Source organism: Ostrinia nubilalis, chromosome 23 (genome assembly GCF_963855985.1).
Source record: "Ostrinia nubilalis chromosome 23, ilOstNubi1.1, whole genome shotgun sequence".
NCBI lineage: Eukaryota > Metazoa > Arthropoda > Insecta > Lepidoptera > Crambidae > Ostrinia > Ostrinia nubilalis.
Window position 1 is genome coordinate 169,895 of NC_087110.1, and position 23,965 is coordinate 193,859.

Here is a 23,965-nt window from a genome sequence, read left to right on the forward strand (position 1 = left end):
TTATAGCAAAGAAAATTCAGGAAAAAATTCAACAGAAAAGCGGGAAGGGGGTAAAACGGGATCGACGCGTACGAAGTCGCGGGCGGCCGCTAGTGGCTTTATAGATAAACACCCTTGAAGAGGCTATAGGAATTCTAATCAGAAATGAAAAGGACTCGCTGCTAACTAGGACAATACATCGGCTACTATGTGAGGCACTCTATGCGATGTCCACCGCGCCCGCGGGCAAGGCCGCGTCTAGTTCCGGCGGCACACTTCTGCAGGCGCCGATGCGCACGAAACATTCGTCTGTCCAAGCAGTCCACTGCTGGGATTGAGCACGAGCCACAAAACTGGGCGAAATTTTAAGCGGGGATGTTATGGATATGCGTAACCGTAACCGAAACTATCGGATATCAGAAATAAAGAAATATCCGCAACCGTAACCGATTCAAAAGTTTCGGATAAAGGCGGAGTCTAAATCTTAATATTTTAAATATTTAGTACATAAAGTGGCTATGTAGGCTGCGCAGAATCTTGCTATTTGAATTTTACCTTTTTAAAATTCTAATATCCGTAACCGAAATTATCCGAAACTTTCGGATAATCTGAAATTATTTACTATCCGTAACCGTAACCGAAACAGGTATAATATTATTCTAATATCCGTAACCGTATCCATAGCCGAAACTTCATATCCATAACATCCCTTTTTAAGTAGAGTCGCAGAAAACTCAAGCCCACTAAACATTCATAGTAGATTCATTAATGTGACCCACATCATGGTTGTTTGTTGCCTTATCTTATAGTTTAGTAGGTTTTATAAAAAATAGCATACAAAATTGGAAGATATACTTACTTTTCTTTCTCTTGATTTTTTCTTTCATTCAAAATATTTTTGTTTTAATTTCTTGTTTAAAACTGGTTGTTGAGATCACTAACTACCACTGAACAAGAATCACTTTGAATAATTAATGAATTATCTCTGCGGTATGCTGACAAACTTCGCTTGTTATTAAATGTACTGACTTTTTGCATCATTACCATCATTACGCTACATTTACGATATCGTAGTATTAGTATGCACTTGCGACATAAATAATAATTAAACGTATCTGTAGTATTTAGGAAACCTGGAAAAAGTAACATCTTTAAGTACAATACAGCCCATAAAATAGCAAAGACTCAATGTGCTCAGATTTCGTAGACTCATGAAACCACATGAAAAACAAGCGATTTATTTGACTTTCAAGACTAGTAACGACATCTAGTGCGGTTTTTCGAAAAAGCTATTTCAAACATGCTACGGTAGATAGCGCTCTGCGTTTGAACTATCCGGACTAAGATAGTTGGACTGAAGAAAATTAATATTACCTACTAGCTTTCCGCCCGCGGCTTCGCCCGCGTGGAATTTCGTTAGTTACATTTTCCTGAATTTTCTTCGCTATAAACCTCACGGAGCCCGAGACCTTTCCAACGAATGCAAAACCGTGGAAATCGGTTCGTGCGTTCTGGAGTTATAGCGTCCAGGAAGGAAAACCCGACTTATTTTAATATAGTAGATAAATAAAACTTCTCTTTAAATTATAATAAAAAATAAATATCTGAATTGTACATTTGTTTGTTATCCTAAATAAAATAAAATAAAAATAATAAAATAAATAACTACATAATGACTTATTTCCCAATAAGTTGATTCCATAATGCTAGTTGTAATGTATGCCTGTGAATAGCAAATAGCAATAAAAGTGTATAGGAAATGGAATTGGCGATGGAAATAATGAATTTAAAGTAACTTGTTATTTTGACCTATAAAATAAAACCAATGCCACTAGAAAGATTATGCACCAAATGTGTCTTTCTTTAGCAAGTACCTAACCTTATTATGAACTACATATCTACACGACATTGCACGGTAAACAGGTGCTTACAAATAGTTCCAAGATTTTAATTAAGTAATTTATAGATAAAACATTTTCCTCATAGTATCCAACTGAACGGTTATCAGTTTTCTTTACGGAATAGACCATTTTCCTTTAAATACCTAGGTCAGTTTTACTATGGCATTAGCCATTATAGTCAATTAAATGAGACATACATACAATAGCATAATAAAAATTATATCTACGAGTATGTGAGCTACATAATATTCCAATCATAAACGTCAAACAAAGCAGAGGTTATCGTGGTATTCATATACATTCAAATACCTATCTCATTGCGATCTCACTAACATTTTGTCCCTAGTGAAAAATGAACCCGTACTGTTTATTACCTAAGCCGTTGTGACTCCGTCCACCACCCCAAACTGCCATGCCTGGGACAATGCGTACCTAAGTCCAACGCAGCAAAAACAAAGAAAACATAAAGATAAATTGTTATGGCTCATCGGGAGTTTGAGTAAATAAAACAATTACTCTGAATTCGGATCATCCGGCAGATTAAACAATTGAAAGTCGCGGCGTGGGTCCGCGATTGTCTGCCATGAGCCATCCGCGGAAATGTACGCACACCACGCTGCCAGTCACACGGGCTTCCCCGCGCATTTTCCTTGTTTAAATTCCAGAATACTTACTGCCAAAGATAGTAAAAGATATTCAACAATTATCTCATGACGCAAGAATAACAATTAGTTGTTTTTACAAAAACTAAACTAAGCTTTGCCCGTGACCATAGCCGTCCCTACTGATCCCTGAAACTTTTTTGATTTTACAAAATGTTTACAGATCGCACACATTCTAGAGTATAATTTTGTTGATTTGTGATTGTGAGTAATGCTTGTACCGGTCAATAGGTTACATTTTAGTCATTGGACGTTGCTGACATGTTTGTCATGCCTTAAAGAATTTTAAATGAAGAAAACATTTTACTTGGTGCTTCAAATTTACCATGAACTTTGACGCTTCAAAGTCACCGACTATTTTCGTGGGCAACTTCCTTGTAGGTCATCAGCCTCCCTAGATAAGTGGCAAACGTGACAGGGTGTAATGTCGAAAGATGGTTGGAGGCCTTTTTTGTATGGAGTTACAACGGATTCGATTTTCAATTCGATAACTTTTCGATTGAGACTGCAGATAAGCAATCTCCATGTGATAAAAAAAAATCATGTATCGTAAACATATCGATACAGATACGCCGATGATGGCTCTTAAGTCTGATACTAGAATCTGATCTAAGTCCTCAGATTTGCTAATCCAAATCTGTGCCTAAGTCATTTCAAGCCCACACGAATATGGCTACAGCCTTGCCTAGGCCAAACTCCATCCCAACGGAACCCTCCAAGCTATGAGACCGCACTTGCGATTCATCCAGACGTATAATAATCTGCCTGAATCATCAGACGCCTCGAAACAAAGTGCATATAAGGGAGGTCCTGATCGCTGGGAGTTAGTTTTGAACGCGCGCGCGACCATGTTGCGCCATATAGTGTTGTGTCTAGCGGTGTGCGCGTACGCAGCGGCGCACAAGGAACGCCACCACCGGAAACCTAGCACAGGTTGGTTGTGCAAAACAATAACAAATGAACGATAAATTGAAAATTTTCAAAATATCTTTCCTGTCTTTCCCGACTATAATCCGGGCCTTTTCTAGGCGAGAGTGAATACGCACTTACAGGGCAGATATGTACCATCCTAGACTGCATCCCACTTAACATCAGTGCGATTGTGGTCAAATACCTGCCTTGTTATGCATAAAAAAATAAAATAAAATATTTTTATTGTGAAAACTAGAAACATAAAATCTGTGTTAAGTCTTATATGTTAAGGATAATGCCTCAAGGATAATAATGAATTTATTAAATGTTCTTTAAAAAATCATTTTAAGTAGGTAACGCTTAAAAAATAGGCATTTCAAGTAATTATTTTGTTCTAGGCATTGAAGGGTAATTATTATTAGTGTTTACCGGTTTTCTATTAATTTTGGTAATATATCACTGTGGCGTGCAACACGCTAAAATCGTAACCTAAATCTGACGATTTTTAATTCGTCAGTTGAGATAGGGAAATTGCGGCCCAGGTCACATTTGGAATCATATTATTGCAATTAATGATGATCATCATATAAAATTGGGACAAATCTCTGGTAGACATTAATTACAGAAAATTTCAACGCGTAGATTTGTTAACGCCATATTATTATTAATTTCAATGTAATAAATTCCAAAATACCAAACAAATGAAAAAGCCATGGATAATTATTTAATATCAAGCAACAACTTAAAAGTACTTAATAATAAATCTCACTACCCCCCCTACCTAGGTGCCCTCCATCGAGTTCTACTTTGGCAACAACCAGGGACTTTGCGAACTTGGATTTCCGTTTCAATATCTCCCCCCTTGTGTGAATGTATAATGTGAATGTACTTACTGCTGGCCGTTTCTCCTGGCACAAGTGACTTTTAACACTTAATAAGATACTCTAACATCTTATTCAAATTACCCATTATTCCGAGAGGTCCTGGGTTCGATTCCCGGCCGGGCAGAAATTGAAATTGATGAATTTTAACTTCTGTGATGGGTCTGGGTATTAATGTGTATAGTATGTATGTATTTACAAAAAAAAAGTATGTAAGTATGTTTATATAGCGTGTTGTCTAGAGGCGCAGTGTAGAATGTCCAAGGATATTTATTTATTATTTACTTAATAACTTCACCAGAATCACCACCAACTGGGGATCCCATAACAATAACGCCGTCGGGAGCCATCCGCGGATCATGGATGACGACGCGGCGCGGGCGGCACGTGCAAGCCTACCGCGGCATACCCTACGCGGAGCCGCCTACGGGAGAATATAGGTTCCAGGTGTGTTCCCAGATGTTTTTATTCACCTAGACTCTATGTATGTGTATTTTATTTTATTTTATTTGGGATAACAAACAATTGCGCAATATTGCAAATACAACTGCTGAACATAAAATAAACTTATACTATTACGCAACCAGCACTATTATCATAGTAATATTACAAACTTATTTTGGTACAAGCTAACCAAGCAAACAAACAGTGCAGTGTTATTTATGTGCTTTAACTTAATGCAAAGAAGGGAAAAAAACAAATACATTTAAGGTAGGTACATTCGTTAATACATCAAGGATGCACTTTCTGAACTTTGAGGGAGACACTACAAATAAATCAATATCAGTAAAATATTTGTTGTATGCATCCATTAATCGCCATAAAGGAGCTCTTTTGCCAGCATTAGTTCGACATCGTTTAGGAGCAAAAAGTCTGCGAGTGTAAGCATCTCGTATACGACTGGGGGTGCGCAGGTTCGTTCGTTTCAGCCGAAAGACGTCCACTGCTGGACAAAGGCCTCCCCCAAGGATTTCCACAAAGACCGGTCCTGCGCCGCTTGCATCCAGGTGCTTCCCGCGACCTTTACCAGATCGTCGGTCCACCTAGTGGGAGGCCTGCCCAGGTAAATTTGATTAATTAGTTTGTTGCAGTCGAAGCCATTACGACAAATTTTAAAGAGAATAGATTGGTCAAGATACAGTCTCCATAGTGTACATAGAGTTTAGGTCTACCCTAGCCCTAAATCCTAGAGCTAGGGTAGTGTGTATTAATACTGACTAGCAGAGGTGCGATCTGCAGTTCTTTCAGTCTTTACTGCTGAAGCACAACCCTAAATTAGACCTATGACAAACTTCTATTCACAGTTCCTTAAAAGTCTCCAGTTTAGTATAATGTTTGCCCTAACTACTTCGGGACGAATATTTTTCTTCTGTGTGTAGGTTTGCTCTTGAAAACAATCTCATTCAGAGATGTGATGTATGATATCCAGAAGATGCTAAAAAGCAAGTGCTGAAAAGAAGCCATTCCATATTTTTTTTATTAATTTCAAACGAGCTACTAAGGTCTTAATATTTTGCAATTCAGTGATCCCCAAATATAGTTAAGCACCCAATGTAATGACATCGTCCGCAGTAGCCCCTCTTTCGGCGGGCTTCTGGAACGACACAATCATCGTCCGATGCCCTCATCAAATTGGGCTTTTGGATGCGCAATGCGAATGACGTAGTTTTTGTTTAGGCACCAATTGCAAGTCATTAGATGTAGTCATCTCCTGAAGGTGACACCAATCACATATAAATAAAAACTACTTGCATTAAGAGGGGTTATTCTTATGTAACGGATTACGGAGATCAGGTAGAAATGGAAAATGAAATGTTCAGTTTTAAATTAGAGATTCTACAGATTATCAGTGTAAGTATGGCTTATTCTACTTTTTCAGAACTGTGGTACAGATATAGCGCAAAACTGAGTTGGTTCTTGGGGTTATAGGGCGGTCCAGGGCTGTATTTACTACATCAAAATAGCAGCAAGACTTCAGATGTGCTTCTGCAATACCTTTACAGTTCAATACCACAGAGACAAACTGCCCTATTACTTGTGACTGTAGTAGCTTAAAGGTTCAACCATCTCTTCTTATTCGTTACGCTCTTGGCAGAGCGGTCGTGGTCACGTTGAGGCGTTGTTCACATCGGTTGTAGAGGCGGATACAACTCTCCGCACGATCTCCATCCATCTCTCTCTATTGGCAGACTGTCTGGTGCAGTCACATACGATCTCCCACTGCTGCTTTCACTTGTCAACCATCTATTACCACAGAATAATAATAAGTACTACGTACAGAAGTTTTACTTCGCGAAGGTATTCAAAAAAATGTATGCTCAATGTCATTAACAATATGGTGTAATTTAGCCTGTCTCAAGAGTCAAGCACCATTTTGTTGACAAACGTCAGTGATCGGCACTGCGCCGAAGCTATAGGGCTGACTTCGGTAAAATGATGTGACGTGAGGTGCCAAACTGCGGAAAATGGCGGAGGAAATACATGATTTAGTTAGCATGAATTATCATGAATAATATTAACTACTTATTTACCTCTCAGTGTCTTGAGGCAACTTAAAAAATTACATTCTCTGTTTGTATTATTATTTAAGCAGTTAAATACTGCACAGTATTTAGTACACCATTTTCTTCCATCATACACAAGAATACGCGTGCGTGAGTCAATGTTCGCTCGTATTTGAGGCCTTGTCGAATCGTATCCTGTAGGTGGGCCATCGTGCGTGTTTTGTTTTCGATGTAAACTCGCGGAGATGAACAGGCCTGCTATTAAGGTCTTTTTTCCCACTTGCAGCCCCCAAGACTGATCACCAGCTACTCTTCGGAGGTGAACGCGACGGCGGAGGGCCCGGGATGCCCGCAGCCGGTGGCCACTTCGAACTTCTACATCGACGAGGATTGTCTCCGGCTCAATGTCTACACTACTAACAACCAGAGGTATGCTGTGATAATAATAATAATAAATACTCTTTATTGCACACCAAAGAACAGAACAGAGAGAAAAAGAAACACACAAGGTACAACTTGGCGGTCTTATCGCTATGAAGCGATCTCTTGCTGATCGCGTCGCGTAATTACACTTACTTAAATTTCTCTGTAACACGTTTCAGTATGATGGGATGAAAACAAGCGGTTTTTTGATTCAACAAAATCGTATACATTTTAAAGAACTTTAAATATGATATTCTAAAAAATTTTAGCTATTGTATTGTATGCGAGGCGGAATGCATGGGATCTGTTCTAACATAATTTGACAACTTATGTAATATTGATAAAGATGTTTTGAATTTTGTAATTTTTCCTCGCGTTGGAACGTCACCAACAAGCAGATTGTCGACATATCTTCTAATCCTGTGAGATAATCTTTTGATTTCGATGTTATCGCAGGAAAAACCCCGTTCCGGTACTGGTGTACCTACACTCTGGTGGATTCTACTCGGGCTCGGGCCGCAGCGACGTGGCCGGGCCGAGCTACCTGCTGGACCGGGAGCTGGTGCTGGTGGCCGTCAACTACCGCCTGGCCTCGCTCGGTGAGTCCAGTCTACGAGCAGGCGAGCCCCGGTGCCCGCCGTCAACTACCGCCTGGCCTCGCTCGGTGAGTCCAGTGTATGAGCAGGTGAGCCCCGGCGCCCGCCGTCAACTACCGCCTGGCCTCGCTCGGTGAGTCCAGTCTACGAGCAGGCGAGCCCCGGTGCCCGCCGTCAACTACCGCCTGGCCTCGCTCGGTGAGTCCAGTGTATGAGCAGGTGAGCCCCGGCGCCCGCCGTCAACTACCGCCTGGCCTCGCTCGGTGAGTCCAGTCTACGAGCAGGCGAGCCCCGGTGCCCGCCGTCAACTACCGCCTGGCCTCGCTCGGTGAGTCCAGTGTATGAGCAGGTGAGCCCCGGCGCCCGCCGTCAACTACCGCCTGGCCTCGCTCGGTGAGTCCAGTCTACGAGCAGGCGAGCCCCGGCGCCCGCCGTCAACTACCGCCTGGCCTCGCTCGGCGAGTCCAGTCTACGAGCAGGCGAGCCCCGGTGCCCGCCGTCAACTACCGCCTGGCCTCGCTCGGTGAGTCCAGTGTATGAGCAGGCGAGCCCAGGTGCCCGCCGTCAACTACCGCCTGGCCTCGCTCGGTGAGTCCAGTCTATGAGCAGGCGAGCCCCGGCGCCCGCCGTCAACTACCGCCTGGCCTCGCTCGGTGAGTCCAGCCTACGAGCAGGCGAGCCCCGGTGCCCGCACTCTTCCATTAATTCTGTTAAAGAATATTTATGCAAAAAGATTAGACCAAGGAATCACGTTGTCCCATACAAACTTTGTCCCCTTTTTTCGCCTCCTTAGGGGTAGAATTTCGAAAAAATCCTTTCTTATCGGATGCCTTGGTCGTATAAAGAACACAACCTCCAAGTTTCAGGTCTCTATGATCAACGGTTTAGGCTGTGCGTTGATCCATCAGAACAAAGCATTTTATATGTATAAAAATGAGCCCTTTTTAGGACACACGTCCCAACTATGGCTTGCTCTACTCCATATTTGCTTGAAGAGAAGTGGCGGAAGAAACTCTGTCACCTTTGTCAATTAAGATAAGCTTTTTATTTTACCGCAGGTTTCATAAGCACGGGCGACGAGCACGCACCAGGCAATAACGGGCTCAAGGACCAAGTGGCAGCCCTGAAGTGGGTGCAGACCAACATCAGGTCCTTTGGAGGGGACCCAAGCCGCGTCACGCTGGCGGGATGCAGCGCCGGCGCGTTTAGTGTCATGCTGCACATGCTCTCGCCTATGTCTAAAGGTGGGTGGTTATGAAGAATAACTTTTTGATTCAATAGATCTTCTTCTTTTCGTGTCGACAACAAACCTACACAGTGTCAGCCCAAAACTCCGCTACAAGAGTGGCGTTGTCAGTAGCACCAGGCCTGTTCATCTCCGCAAGTTTATATCGAAAACAAAACAAGCACGACGGCACCCTACATGATTACTATTCGACAAGGCCTCACATACGAGCGAGCATTGACTCACGCACGCGTATTCTTGTGTATGATGGAAAAAAATAAAGAAAATGGTGTACTAAATACTGTGCACCCTATTTAACCCTTACCCATGTGACATGCAATAAATAATTTGAATTTGAATTTAACTGCCTGAATAATAATAAAAACACAGAATGTTCTTTTTTAAGTTGCCTGAAGACACAGAGGTAAATAAGTGGTTAATATTATTCATGATAATTCATGCTTATTCATGTATTTCCATCACGTCACATCATTTTACCGAAGTCAGCCCTATGGCTTCGGCGCAGTACCGATTACTGACGTTTGTCAACAAAATGGTGCTTGACTCTTGAGACAAGCTAAATTACACCATATTGTTATTGACATTGAGCATACATTTTGTAAAATATTTTGGCGAAGTAAACCTTCTGTACGTAGTACTTATTATTATTCTGTGGTAGCACTCATCAAATCCTCCTGAGTGCAGTTGTTTGGGCACTCAGGGCGTGACATCAGGTGCTTCATCGACTGGGGAACAAAACCGCACATATTAAGAATTCAATAGATTAATGCAGTGGCTCCCAAAGTTGTCTGGGCTGCGAATCATCTAATACAAGTTCCCAAACTCGGGACCCACCTATAGGAAATTTCTCCCGCTGCCCAGCGGTTGTATCGGTAGGGTGGTGTGTCGTTGGGTCGCGACCCATAGTTTGGGAAACTCTGGATTAATCTGGGGGCACGGCAGTGCCCCCGCCAAGTCGAGCGCGAAGCAAACACTGCCGTACCATCCTTTACTGGAACCATTTCGCCGCATTTTCAGGCCCCTATTTGAGAACCTCTGGATAAGACCAGAACGCCATATTTTCGTCATCTAGTAAGCTATAATCACATACTTAAAATCCAAAATTTCAAGTCTGTAGGTCATTTAGTTCCGAAGTTATGCGAAAGCAAAGTTTCGCATTTTCGACACTCACTCACTCACTCACTCACTGATGATCATCAAAATAGAACTAGTACTTCCCATCAACTCAGAGAGCTGAAATTTGGTACAGAGTTAGGGTTTAATGGCCACATAAAGGGAAAACTATAAAAACTAGGAAAATCGAAGATCTGGAGTAACACCACATTCATAATCAATACTACTCCGGCACCGTGGTGTTCGCCTGTATCGCTCACCGCTATAGATGGCGCTAGCGGCGTCCAAGCGGTGTCCAGATTTTTTCCTTTCTAGAGCCCCCCGTCGATTAAGTTGATGTTGTGTAAATTTGCATTTCGTTGATTTCGTTTATTATATTGTAAGGTTCGCTAAGGTTATGTTATATTAAAACAATTCTGATTCGTTGTCCATTTTAAAGGTCGTTGAGTTAATTTGTGTTTAATATCGTAAAAAAATATCGATAAAACGACGACGTCAAATAATTTTGCCACTTTCTACAAAAAGAAGTGAAATCCCACTAAAAACATTCTGTAAAAAACTAGCCAAGTCTCGATGGAGCTGCTTGTTTATCTCTAAAAAGTAATGAAATCTAGACAAAGTCGTGCCAAGTCTATGGTTCCTTACTGCGATTTCTTTATTATTATAGTTAATGTTGTGTGACTTGGCCGTTGAACAATCTTTATTAAGATAATCATACATAAGTATTATTGAAATACGCAGCTTTATTAAACCTACAATTGAATGGTAATTGTTGAATCAACGTTTTCCAAGTGGCAATTTTCCATCGTCAATGGGTAGCGGTTCTGGCGATAGATTGGTGCAATGGTATCATGGAGCACCTGGTTTTGTACCCTTCAACGGCCAAGTCACACAACATTAACTATAATAATAAAGAAATCGCAGTAAGGAACCATAGACTTGGCACGACTTTGTCTAGATTTCATTACTTTTTAGAGATAAACAAGCAGCTCCATCGAGACTTGGCTAGTTTTTTACAGAATGTTTTTAGTGGGATGTTTTTATAACTAAGTCAGTGCCTGAAGTGTATGCAGTGTATGGGAGCGAGACGGGCGGGTGTTTTTGTCACGACAAATGTAAGTGAGACTTCAGCCCTGTATGCTTTGTGACGTCATAATATGACACTGACACAAAAACACATTCCTGTGCCGTTCCCATAAGCTATTGCCTGGGAAATGGGAGTGGAGGAATCAGTACTTATAGCTATGCACTAGACATGTGATCACGACTATTTACGACCGCTCTGCCAAGAGCGAAACGAATAAGACCTGTGATTTTTCGAAAAGAGCTTGTACATTTCATGTAAACCGGACATGCTTTTTGATTTTGTATAATTTTTGACAGTACCTAATTCCAATGCCGAAGGCGACCACTTGTTATCAAATTGACATGTGATGTGCTTGCCTTTAAGAATGTGTAATAACAGCTGGTCTGCCTTCCAGGTCTATTCCACCGCGGCATCTCCATCAGCGGGTCCCCTATATCCCAAGCCCCGGAGCGCTACCACCAGCGCGAGTTGGCCGAGCGCCAGGCGCGACTGGTGGGCTGTCCCACCACCAGTTCTAAAGAGATCATCGACTGTCTGAAGACCAAGGACTACAGGGAGATTGGTGACACGCTGGACGGGTTCTTCGTGAGTATATCTATATGACTGGGTTGGTCAATACCATCGCGCCTCGTGGACTACCCTACTACCGGCTCCAAGGAAATCATAGACTGTTTGAAGACTAAGGACTGTAGTCCTTGAGATCGCTGATACGCTGGATGGGTTCTTTGTAAGTAATCATCAGTATCATTTCAGCCACAGGACGTAACGGCCTGCAACCAGCGCCTTTCTATACCTTATAAGGTGTCTGGTTGGACAAGGTAGATATCAAGGCCGTCATTGACTGAGGGAAGATTAAGGACTCCAGTCAGGAAGGTAGCCCTTGGATACACTAAGACTACTGCCTCACTACGGACTCCAAGGCTATCATCGACTGTCTGAAGACCAAGGACTACAAGGAGATTGCTGATACGCTGGACGGGTTCTTCGTGAGTACCCCTTAGCCTTTGTGACTATTGATCTCTGTAGAGCTGCTTAAAGTCACCAATAGCTGTCCAAGGACTTCATCTACTGCCTCAAGACTGAGGACTACAGGGAGATAGCTAATACCCTGGATTGGTTGTTTGTGAGTATCCCTTGGTCTCTTTGACGCTAGTAGATGTCACTAACGTCTGTCTGAAGACCAAGGACCATAGAGAGATCTTGAAAACACTGGACGGATTCTTCGTAAGTATTTCTGACAGAAAATTTTCTCTTTGTTGTCTGTGATACCATCTTCCATACCATCACCAAATGACGAAAGACCAAAGACTGCAAGGATATGGCTAACACGCTCAACGGACTGTTCGGGAGTATCTCTTGGTCTTCATATTCTCCATCAGCGGGTCCCCTATATCCCAAGCCCCGGAGCGCTACCACCAGCGCGAGTTAGCCGAGCGCCAGGCGCGACTGGTGGGCTGTCCCACCACCAGTTCTAAAGAGATCATAGACTGCCTGAAGACCAAGGACTACAGGGAGATTGGTGATTCGCTGGACGGGTTCTTCGTGAGTACCCCTTGGTCTTTGTGACCATTGATCTCTGTAGAGCTGCTTAAAGTCACCAATAGCTGTCCAAGAAGATCATCGGCTGCCTAAAGGCCAGAGTCTACAGGTCTATACCTTTATAAGGTGTCCACCCTCAAGGTATATATCAGGCAATCATTGACGGCTTGAAGACCAAGGACTTTAGTAAGACAGCCAATACGCTGGACGCATGTTTCTTCATGAGTGTCCCCTGGTCTCTGTAAAGCTGATTACCGACAAAAAGACCATCATCCGCTGCCTGAAGACCGAGGACTACAGGGAGACCGTTAAAACGCTGAACAGACTCTTTGTAAGCGTTTTTGACAGAAAGTGTTCTCTTGACGGTGAAGCTGATTACTGTCGCCAATACCATCAGTACCATCACCAACTGACTAAAAATCAAAGACGCCAACGCAATCACCATGGGTTCTTTGTTAGTATCTCTTCTCCATCAGCGAGTTCACTATATCCCAAGCCCCGGAGCGCTACCACCAGCGCGAGCTAGCCGAGCGCCAGGCGCGACTGGTGGGCTGTCCCACCACCAGTTCTAAAGAGATCATCGACTGCCTGAAGACTAAAGACTACAGGGAGATTGGTGATTCGCTGGACGGGTTCTTTGTGCGTATCCCTTGATGTCTAAAGCTGTTTAAAGTCACCAATAGCTATCCAAGGACTTCATCTACTGCCTCAAGTCTGAGAACTACAGAGATATTGCTAATACGTTGGATGGATTCTTGGTCTGTCTTAAGTCTGCCTGAAGACAAAGGACTCCATATAGTGCTAGATCTTGAAAACACTGGACGGATTCTTCGTAAGTATTTCTGACAGAAAATTTTCTCTGCTGTCTGTGATACCATCGTCCATACCATCACCAAATGACGGAAGACCAAAGACTGCAAGGATATGACTAACACGCTCAACGGGCTCTTCTGGAGTATCTCTTGGTCTTCATATTCTCCATCAGCGGGTCCCCTATATCCCAAGCCCCGGAGCGCTACCACCAGCGCGAGTTAGCCGAGCGCCAGGCGCGACTGGTGGGCTGCCCCACCACCAGTTCTAAAGAGATCATAGACTGTCTGAAGACCAAGGACTATAGGGAGATTGCTGATACGCTGGACGGGTTCTTCGTGAGTATTTCTTGGACTATATGACTGGGTTAATACCATTGTCTCGAGGGCTGCCCCGACACAGGTTCCAAAGACAACATCGACTGTTTGAAGACTAAGTACTACAGGAAGATTGCTGATACGCTGGACGGACTCTTTGTGAGTAGTTCTTGGTCTCTGTAAAGCTGCTTAAGATCACCTATATGCTGAATGGATTCTTTATATCTTTTGATCTCTCGTTCATCGTTATTTTCGCTTCGCATCGTTATTTTAGCCCCAGAACCACAAAGTCCTCCCTCAATGATTTCCAGATTGGCCAGTTGAAAGCACGCAGAACTGATATTTCGTTACGCTCCTCGTATCCCTGAATCGCTGGGGCAGGAAAGTTCTTGAGTGGCGACCACGAGCCGGAAGACGCAGCGTGGGCAGGCCTCCCACTGCGTGGACCGACGATCTGGTGAAGGTCGCGGGAGGCGCCTGGATGCGAGCGGCGCAGGACCGGTCTTTGTGGAAATCCTTGGAGGAGGCCATTGTCCAGCAGTGGACATCTTTCGGCTAAAACGAACGATCCCTGAATACGGAGGACTTTGGCTTCCCTCAATCTTTACCAGACCGTCGGGTCACTGAGTGGTGGGACTACCCGCTCGAGAACTTTTCTTCTCCAAAAAGATCAAGAGTACTTCTTGATAATTTAATCTGGGTTATGCTCTAGGACTCTTAATCCCTTCTGTGTCCTTCGAGACATCTAACCTCGTATTATCTCCTCAGGATTTCGGCTACGACCCGGTGCTGGTGTGGGCACCTGTCATCGAGCCCGACGTAGGCCAGGAGCGGTTCCTAGACTTAAGCCCCTTGGAGATGGTCCAGCAGGGCAAGATGCATTCAGTGCCTTACATCATCAGTCAGACCACTGGCGAGTTCTTCTGGAAGGCCTTCAGTAAGTAATCATGTTGGGACTTAAGGACTTACTTTTTACAGGATTACTAGCTGGATATGCTAGTCTAGCCCACTGGAGAATACTTCTAGAAGGCATTCAGTGAATATTCGGAATTTTGGACTAAGGACTTACTTATTTTAAGATGAAGAATTGCTTTGGCAACTTCGCCTATGGGGATTTCTAGGTCTGTCAAGGCTCTTTATTTACATGATTTGGTACCACCAAATGCATAAGAATGAGTTTTCATATCGCAAACATGAAAAATCCCCTCATCCTTCAGCCTCTGTTCACCCCATCAGGTTTAATATTCGCGACGAAAAATTGCTTATGTCCTATGAGTATATGTATGCCATTTCTATGAACCAAAATAAAAATTTGATTATAGTACAAATCTTCACGATACGATGAGGAAAATGAGTTGTTTCTTTATTTGTGTCAGTGAAAAAAATTATTAGAGCGTTGACTTCACAAGGTCAGGCGATAACTATCGTATTTCTTCTCGTACAAAATAAACTCCAAATTAAGTATAAGGAAAACATTGCCAAAAAGTGTTACACCGAATAATCAATTTCCACCTTGAAATTTGAATTTCTTTACAATTTTCATATTATTACAGATGTCCTTGCAAATGAAACGTACACAACTACAATGGACAAAGAATGGGACCGAATTGCTCCCATCTCGTTTATACTGCCAAAGGAAAATGCCGCGGAAAAGGCTCAGAAGTTAAGGCAAGAGTTTTTGGGCGGCAGACAGTTAGTGAATGATTCGTTCACCGCAGATGGACTGGGGAAGCTGTATGGAGACTCGATCATTGGGTTCGGAGTTCATCGGTGAGTGTTTTATTATGTATAGCCTGACCAGGAACATAAAAACCCTCGCCATGTTGCGGAAAACTAATGGTACTAATTTCTTTTAATGGCAACAGTAACTGAAAACTTCATTAACATGTCACCTTGCATGTCAGTCTATTGCTGTCAAAGTGTAAACAAACTTTATTTTAAATGCGCGCAATTGATTTTGTGAATTAAATTGCTAAAATCTTTTTATAGTCGTGAAAGAAAAGTGGTTCACAATGTGTTAAAGTATTTGTCGAAGAGAAATACTAAGGGTTCGGACAATATTTTCATTGAATAATGTTTCCGACAAAGGTTGTCAAATTGACTGACATGTTTATCGTATAGTACAGTCCTCTATGAAAATTAGCTGTGGTTTGTTTCAACCACCTATTTTTTTTTTGTTACTTTCTAAGTGTTGAATTTTATGGAATTGGGAAAGAAGTACCGAGTTTGAAGCGTTCATGAGCAGACATTGCAGTTGAATATTCAAGTTCTGAATTTGATTATTAATGAATAATAAAATAAATCCTACTAGCTCGATTGATGGTTTCATTTAATTTATTTAAACCAGGTTACCTATAATAATATTTTTTCGTTAATTTATGAAAATATCAAATTAGCCCGTAATCCTAAATACTGATACATAAAGTTAGCCTATTAATTTAACACAGGTACGACTGTACTCAGTGTTGCACTATCAAATGCAATTGACGCGCCTCTATGCCAGGGTTTTTATGTTCCTGGTCAGGCTATACTAGCTTTTTTCCGCGGCTTCACCTGCTTGAAATTTAGTGTCACAGATCAGCATAAAATTATAGCCTATATGTTAATCTGGGTTACAAACAATAATACTGTGAAGTTTCATCAAAAACTTTGCCGCAACCCTAACATCATTTACACATTAAGTAATAGTTTAATTTTGTCGAAGCTCTGCAATTTACTACTTTAGATCCTATCTGTGGACAATGGTGCTGGTTGCATTGTTACAAAATTTTCAAATTATTAAGATTTAGTACATAAGCCCTCAATGTAACTGTTTGTTGTCCCAAATAAAGAGAAAAAAAAAATCCGTTCAGTAGTTTTTGCGTGAAAGAGTAACAAACATGTTAACATCCAGACATCCATACAAACTTTCGCATTTATAATATTAGTAGGATAAATTGCCTAACTTTGCGACATCTGTACCTACCGCAATAGTGAATATGGAAAGGTTTTATGTATTTAGAAGAGATAAAAGTGTGCGTGAAGTTAGTGAAACATTTGTCACTTATTACCAATAGAGGCGCCACTAGCGCGTCTTTTGATTTCTATCTCGGTAAAGTTAGTAATAACAAAATCTTTGACAGTTTTAAAGTGATATGCACAATATTTTCAATTAGGCCTTTTCAGCAAGTATGGTTCGAAGATTCTTAATTTTATCATTTAGTTTTATGAATCACCATCACAGGCGTTTGTCTTACCTTGGACTCGGTACCTACACATAGTTATTTGAAACTGCTTATTATTTCATATTATACACCGTGTCCTAAAATTTAACGATAAGCCGGCGCCCTAGGGCATAGTCATGACTACTTTAGGAATAATAAGAAAAAATGTATCTCATTCTTTTATTTTTCCTCAGGTTTAGGAAAACTTCCTTGGTTTAACTTTAGAATAGAATAAGATAGAATAGAAAGTAATTATTTGTCTCAAAACGGGAAAAAATATATCTTAATTTTTTTTCTTATTTTTCCTAAACTAGTCATGACCATACCATATCCACCCTACGGCGCCGGCTTATCGTTGAATTTTGTGACAGTATGTATATTCGTTTTGTTCGTAGCCTGGCGAACCTGATGTGCAAGCACTCGCCGCATAAAGTGTACTACTACGAGTTTGCACATGTTGGCAACAGCAGCCACTACATCGACCCCGAAACCGGTTGTGCCGTCAGTGAGTGCCTTTGTTTTCTCTCTGTACTGTCTCCTTCCCCTCTCTATCTTCCTCTTTATCGTCTGTGCTCTCCTCTTTATCCTCTGGATTCAATAAGAATAAGATAATAATGTCTTTATTCAGCTCAATTTAAGGTATGTTACAAAGCAAGAATAAGTAAACATAAAAAATAAATAAAAACTTTATGCTGAATAGGCGCCCGCTCAGCAAAAATCGCGACATGACGAGAGACGAGAAGCTGGTTTTCAGCGGGAACCAATGCCTGATGAGGGTTGCGCGCCCTTCTGGTCGAGACGGTTTGATCAGACAGTGACAGACAGGTTATTATATAGGCGAGCTACAGTCTGATGACACAGTGAGCCAGGTCAGTCTACTGGCCATAAGGGCGCGCAAATTCTAATCCTTCTACTTTATTTCTTTTCTCTGTCTCCCCCTGTCTTCTGCTCTCATCCCTATTTCTCTCTCCTCTGTCCCTCCTCTTTTACTACTCGTACTACCTGGAATGGATTCGAGACGCAAGCCTCTATTTTACGATTTGTTAGCACTATTTAGGTATGAGTCCATTCAAATAAAGGAATTTTGACTTTGACTCTAAAAAGGGTCAAAAAGTACGATTTCTCGCTATTTCTATCCAGCTACTGACAGCTATCCGTATTTGTGATCATCTGGAAATAGTACATAAAGTTGTATTCGGATTTCACTGGTAACAAAATATTATTAATATGAAATGGTATCTATTTCGTGTACGAAAAGTCTCTCGCAGGTTGTTATCGTACCTTTTCAACCGACTTCAAAAAAGGAGGAGGTTCTCAATTCGACCCGTATGTTTTTTTTTTCTATGTTTGTTACGCGATAACTCCGCCAATTATGAACCGATTTGAACCAATCTTTTTTCGGCGTATGGGTAATACCTCAAGGGTGGTCCCATTTAAATTTAATAATAGAAAAAACAACCCCCAAGGGTGAAAAATTGGGGATGAACTTTTTTATACGCAATATCTCCGCCGATTATAAATCAATTTGAACGATTATTTTTTTGTTGAATAGGTATTATCAAAAGGGTGGTTTCATGCGAATTTGAAGAAAATATTTCACCCCCAAGGGTGGAAAATTGGGGTTGAACTTTTTTATACGCAATATTTTTAATTTTTAGTTTTTTTGTGTTCACGCATTTGAAGTCGGTTTTATTTTTTTTAAAAGTTAATTATTTTTGTGTCGCGGAGGAAATGCTTTGCGCACTGTCACCATTGCCGGGGGACATTGTGGTGTGTGGGACTCCCGACGCCTTGAAAAAGGCGCTGCTCCGTCCTGAAAAGGACGGGGTATACCCACTAAAACCTCCTCGGCGTTGCGTCATCGCCCGAGTGGGGTGTCGCCTTGCTACCACCCAAGTAACTTTAGTATCTGATTCCTATTTCAAGAGAGAGAGAGTGCAACAGCCTGATCTCCCATTCCCTCACAGAGGCGGCGCACCACGACGACCTGATCTACTTATTCTCACTGCCGGCCGCCTTCCCGCTCATACCGCCGGCCGATACCAAGGACTCGCACGTCGTCGACAAGATGACGGCTCTGTACTACAACTTCGCCAGGAATGGGTGAGATATTATGAACTGTCTTCTATTTGCAAGTACGTAAAGGCCTTTGTCCAGCAGTGGTCGTCATTCGGCTGAAACGAACGAACGAAAGTCTATTTACTCTGACAAACATTTAATAACACTCATGATAGGTCATAAGGTCGTTTTGGTCTCCACTATAAGCACTATTAGAGGCAAATACAGAATGTAGCCTGCATTCCCAATTTTCCCATCGCGGTCCGGTAGCTTTAAATAGTTATTCCTACAGTTGCACTAGGACGAATTTTTACTAAGGTGTTTAAGACCGTGGTTCCGACAGAGCAAAATAGATAATGTCGTAAAAAGCGACTAAAAATAATAAATCAACAAACATTAGATAGACATCCTCCCATCTGACCGGCGTGGGGAACGTCACGAGTCCTCCATTGGCCTGTGTTAATTTAAAGAGACGTGCTTATGTAGTGGAAACCAAATAAATGACATGATGGATGATGAAGATGGACATGATGATGATGACAATAAAATAAATAAATAAATCTTTGGACAATTTCACACAGCGCCAGCTAGCACCAAAGTAAGCAACTTATATGTTTGTGTTATAATAATAATAAATCTTTATAATAATAATAAATCTTTCGACAATTTCACACAGTGCCAGCTAGCCCCAAAGTAAGCAACTTAATGCTTGTGTTATGGGTGCTAGCTTAACGGATATACTACTTATATACTTTTTTTTTTAAATACATAAATATTATACATAGTCACACCCAGACCCGTCACAGAAATTAAAATTCATCATTTCAATTTCTGCCCGGCCGGGAATCGAACCCGGGACCTCTCGGCATAGTAGTCCGTTCTGAACCACTACACCAAACGGCCGACTTGAACCACTACACCAAACGGCCGACTGTTATGGGTGCTAGCTTAAAGGATAAACTACTTTATATACTTTTTAAATACATACATATTATACATAGTAACACCCAGCCCAGAGCCGTCACAGAAATTAAAATCATCATTTCAATTTCTGCCCTGCCGGGAATCGAACCCGGGACCTCTCGGCATAGTAGCCCGTTCTGAACCACTACACCAAACGGCGGACTAAATGAATACTTTTTCTTCGCCAGTGACCCGAACCCATCAGGCAGCAGTTCCGAGCTGGGCAGCCTGCACTGGCCGGCCATGACGCCCGCCACGCGCCGCTACCTGCGAGTCGGGTCCTCGCTCGATGTACGCGAGAACTTGTTCGAACACCGCTTCCGCGTGTGGAATCGCCTGTATCCTATAGAGAACTAGTTAAGTGCTGCAGTATGTTCACACATTTCTATAAAGTTAACTATCCCCTAGTGACTTGACTTAAGGTCCTATGTCCCCTAGATGGGGCAGAGGGCGTCCACAACAGTCCTCCATCTCGTTCGGTCTTGAGCTTCGCGCTTCATATCGCTCCAAGTCTTGCCGATCTATCCTCTAGTAACTCAAAATTATTAAAGTCCGGTCGCGCAGCAGATAGAATGTCGTACAATGACCCCAAGCTACCCATCCTTTTCGCTCGCGCGTAATTATATTGCTGTCGCGACTGAGAGACGGGCGGCAGTGAGTGTGCGAGCGCGATAGCAATATAATAACGCGCGAGCGATAAGGATGGGTAGCTTGGGGTCATTGTACGACATTCTATCTGCTCGGCGACCGGACTTCAGTATGCTCACCCCATTTTATAAGTCGAAAGTCAAGGTCAAAATGTTCGTATTTGTATAGACTATGGAGATATTATAGTGTTAACAACAGCCTGCACTGGCCGGCCATGACGCCCGCCACGCGCCGCTACCTGCGAGTCGGGTCCTCGCTCGATGTACGCGAGAACTTGTTCGAACACCGCTTCCGCGTGTGGAATCGCCTGTATCCTATAGAGAACTAGTTCAATATAACAGTATGTTCACACATTTCTATAAAGTTAAGTATCCTTTAGTAACTCAAACTCATTAAAGTCCGGTCGCGCAGCAGATAGGATGTCGTACAATGACCCCAAGCTACCCATCCTTTTCGTTTGCGCGTAATTACTCGTATATTGCGGTCGCGACTGAGAGACGGGTGGCCGCAGTGAGTGTGCGAGCGCGATAGCAATACAATTACGCGCGAGCGAAAACGATGGGTAGCTTGGGGTCATTGCTCGAAATTCTATCTACTCGGCGACCGGACTTCAGTATGCTCACCCCATTTTATAAGTCAAAGTCAAGATCAATGCTGCAGTATGTTCATCCCATTTGATCTAGTAGTCTAGTGACACCAGCATATGTTCAAGCCTTTTTAAAAAGTTGACTATCCTAGTGACCCGAACTTTACTTTATTTCACCCCATTCTATCATGTTGAGATTTCTTGCTGATACGAACTTGTCAGTATGTTTTCCCCATTATAAAGTTTATTATCCCTTACTGACCGTTTATTCACCCCAGTCTATAAAGTTCCCTACTGATTTGCTTGTAAACGATTTTCAGGAAGTCGGTCCAATGACAATTTTAAAATATTTCCTTGAAGCAAACTTGGTCTTCCTGGTTGGGTTTTTATTGGCTATCGAGCTGTAGATCCTGGCTATAAAGGAGTTGCCGTGGTAGAAACGGGAATAGTTCTGTATCCCATACTGACTCCAACTTATCAGTACCTTTACCCTATGATAAATCATGTTGACTATCCTATAACATCGTTTCAACCAAAACATTTTCACATACAAAGGTCTCCCTCCCTAAAGGATTTCCACTGTCAATAAGGGCCTGCGCTGCCGGCATCAAGCCACATTTGCGATTTTCACCACGTCGCGTCGTCGGTCCATCAAATGGGAATATGCCTAAACTACGCTTTCCGACCCCATCGTTACTATTAAATAATTAGGGAAGTAAGAAAATAGTGTGTAAATGACAGAAAGTGACATTCAACGGTTAAAAGTGAAAATTGTTTTTTGTATGCACTATTTTTAGCAAAAATAAAAAAATAATAAGATTAATAAGCTGAATTGCTGTGATATGATTGATAAGATTAAAATTGTATTTACATTGTGTATGAAATAAATGTGCAAGTTTATTTTTATTTTTTCTAATAGAATGCCCAAGCTAACCAATATCCTGACCCCATCCCGCCATACATGCTACCAGAATACTGGTGAGTGTGAATACTAGTGAACCTAACAGACCTAAGTAAGGGTAAAGTACCTAAGTATCAGTAAAACTTAAATTAGATATTATTCAAAATCAAAATCAAAAATATTTATTCAATTTAGACCACAAGTGGCACTTATGAACGTCAATAGAAAATAATAAAAAAAGAAAAGGTAGCCCTTATGGGGCACTTTACATGTCTCCTTATCTTTTGGGCCCTACCAGGCCAGCGCTTCGAGACAAACATATGGCAAGTGCTGAGAAGAAACCCGGAACAAACTCAGTCACCACTTATTGCCAGGAATTATCTAACTGTAAGAATAGTCAAATTTAAGTACATGAAATATGTGCAGACTGAACTGACCACGCATCCTTGTCATCAATATAATCTCGAACCTTGTAGTACCCTTTGGACATAAGGGTATTTTTTATATGTATCTTAAATTTGTTTATTGGCAATCCGACAAGGTTGTGTGGTATTTTGTTACATATGGTAATACATTTCCCCAAGAATGAATTACCTATTTGTATATATTCGTAAGTATACTAATAAAGTAGGTAAGTAAGTAGTGTACTTCTAGAGTAGATAGACAGATATAATGTAGATGTGGAGTAGATAACGTAGTGGATAGCGTATTATATTTTTATTTAAATAAATCTACCTTCTATAGGTGTTAGTGCTTAATAGTCAGTGCCTGACCTGACTTCAGAATTGTATGATCTTACACGTCATGTCAATATCGCCCGTCCCGTGCCGCTCCTATACCTCAAGCACAGTCCATACAAAAGAAAAAAAAAGCACCGACTCAGTCAAGCACTCAGCACTGGACCTATAAATTAAATCTACTAAACAGATAATTAAATTTTATATTGATTGAGTTGTATTCGGTTACCTAAGAACTAGAGGTATTTTTGACTAGGAGACGATTTTCACGCCAACGACGAAGAGACTAGTAGATTATACCCAACCCCAACTAACTTCTTATTCCATTAAGTACCTACGTTTAAGGAATACCTAATAACAATAAGCTTTATTTTCGAATACAATGTGACTTAAGAGTGTTCAACGAAGCGTATTAATGAACTTGATATTTTCCTCAACAACTGTGGCGTGGAAAATCCGCTAATGCGTCGGGTGCTATCTTTTAATACACGCAAAGTAAAAGAAACGGTAAAGTCGACATTGAATGTAGAGTGTAAGGCAACCGAATACTTAAGTGGGAATGGCTTCTTAGCAGACGGGGATGATTTAAGTAAAACTAATAAATAGGTAAATACCTACCTCTGATTATAGTAGTCGTTAAAAAAACGAAATTGGTATCCCGGTTTTGTACATCAAATTCTATCGGAATATCAGAATCACTTTTAGTTGTACATTTATTTGTAGGTACTTTCATTGCTATGCTGTGATAGTTAGTGTCTTTTCTAGCCAGCAATATTGTTATATTGCTGAAAAAAATAAAAATTATTATTTTTTATATACACAAGGAGGAAGCTCTTGAAAGCTATTAAAAGGGATCTCGATACTTAAGTAGGTAGATGTTTATTAAATTCTTTCGGCCT

General features: G+C 41.6%; 1 protein-coding gene and 1 long non-coding RNA gene across 2 annotated transcripts in view; one reads left to right on the forward strand and one right to left on the reverse strand.

Annotated features, from left to right (window-relative positions):
- Positions 1-23,965, reverse strand: part of LOC135083440 (uncharacterized) — a 262,840-nt gene that overhangs the window by 131,519 nt on the left and 107,356 nt on the right. The gene's annotated exons all lie outside the window — the stretch shown is intronic.
- LOC135083459 (carboxylic ester hydrolase-like) lies at positions 3,225-20,853 on the forward strand. Its single transcript, XM_063978199.1, has 11 exons — positions 3,225-3,475; positions 4,637-4,782; positions 7,126-7,268; positions 7,719-7,861; positions 8,917-9,102; positions 11,699-11,889; positions 14,739-14,907; positions 15,524-15,740; positions 17,569-17,678; positions 19,141-19,276; positions 20,383-20,853. The coding sequence occupies exons 1-11, from the start codon at positions 3,265-3,267 to the stop codon at positions 20,549-20,551; spliced, it is 1,821 nt and encodes a 606-aa protein (XP_063834269.1). The 5' UTR covers positions 3,225-3,264; the 3' UTR covers positions 20,552-20,853.

Bases quoted from the DNA above. Each gene is read 5' to 3' on its own strand.
- LOC135083459 (XM_063978199.1), top strand. From the start codon at position 3,265: ATGAGACCGCACTTGCGATTCATCCAGACGTATAATAATCTGCCTGAA. The intron at 4,783-7,125 runs GTGTGTTCCCAG...TCCCACTTGCAG, and splicing joins CGGGAGAATATAGGTTCCAG to CCCCCAAGACTGATCACCAG. The intron at 11,890-14,738 runs GTGAGTATATCT...TTATCTCCTCAG, and splicing joins ACACGCTGGACGGGTTCTTC to GATTTCGGCTACGACCCGGT.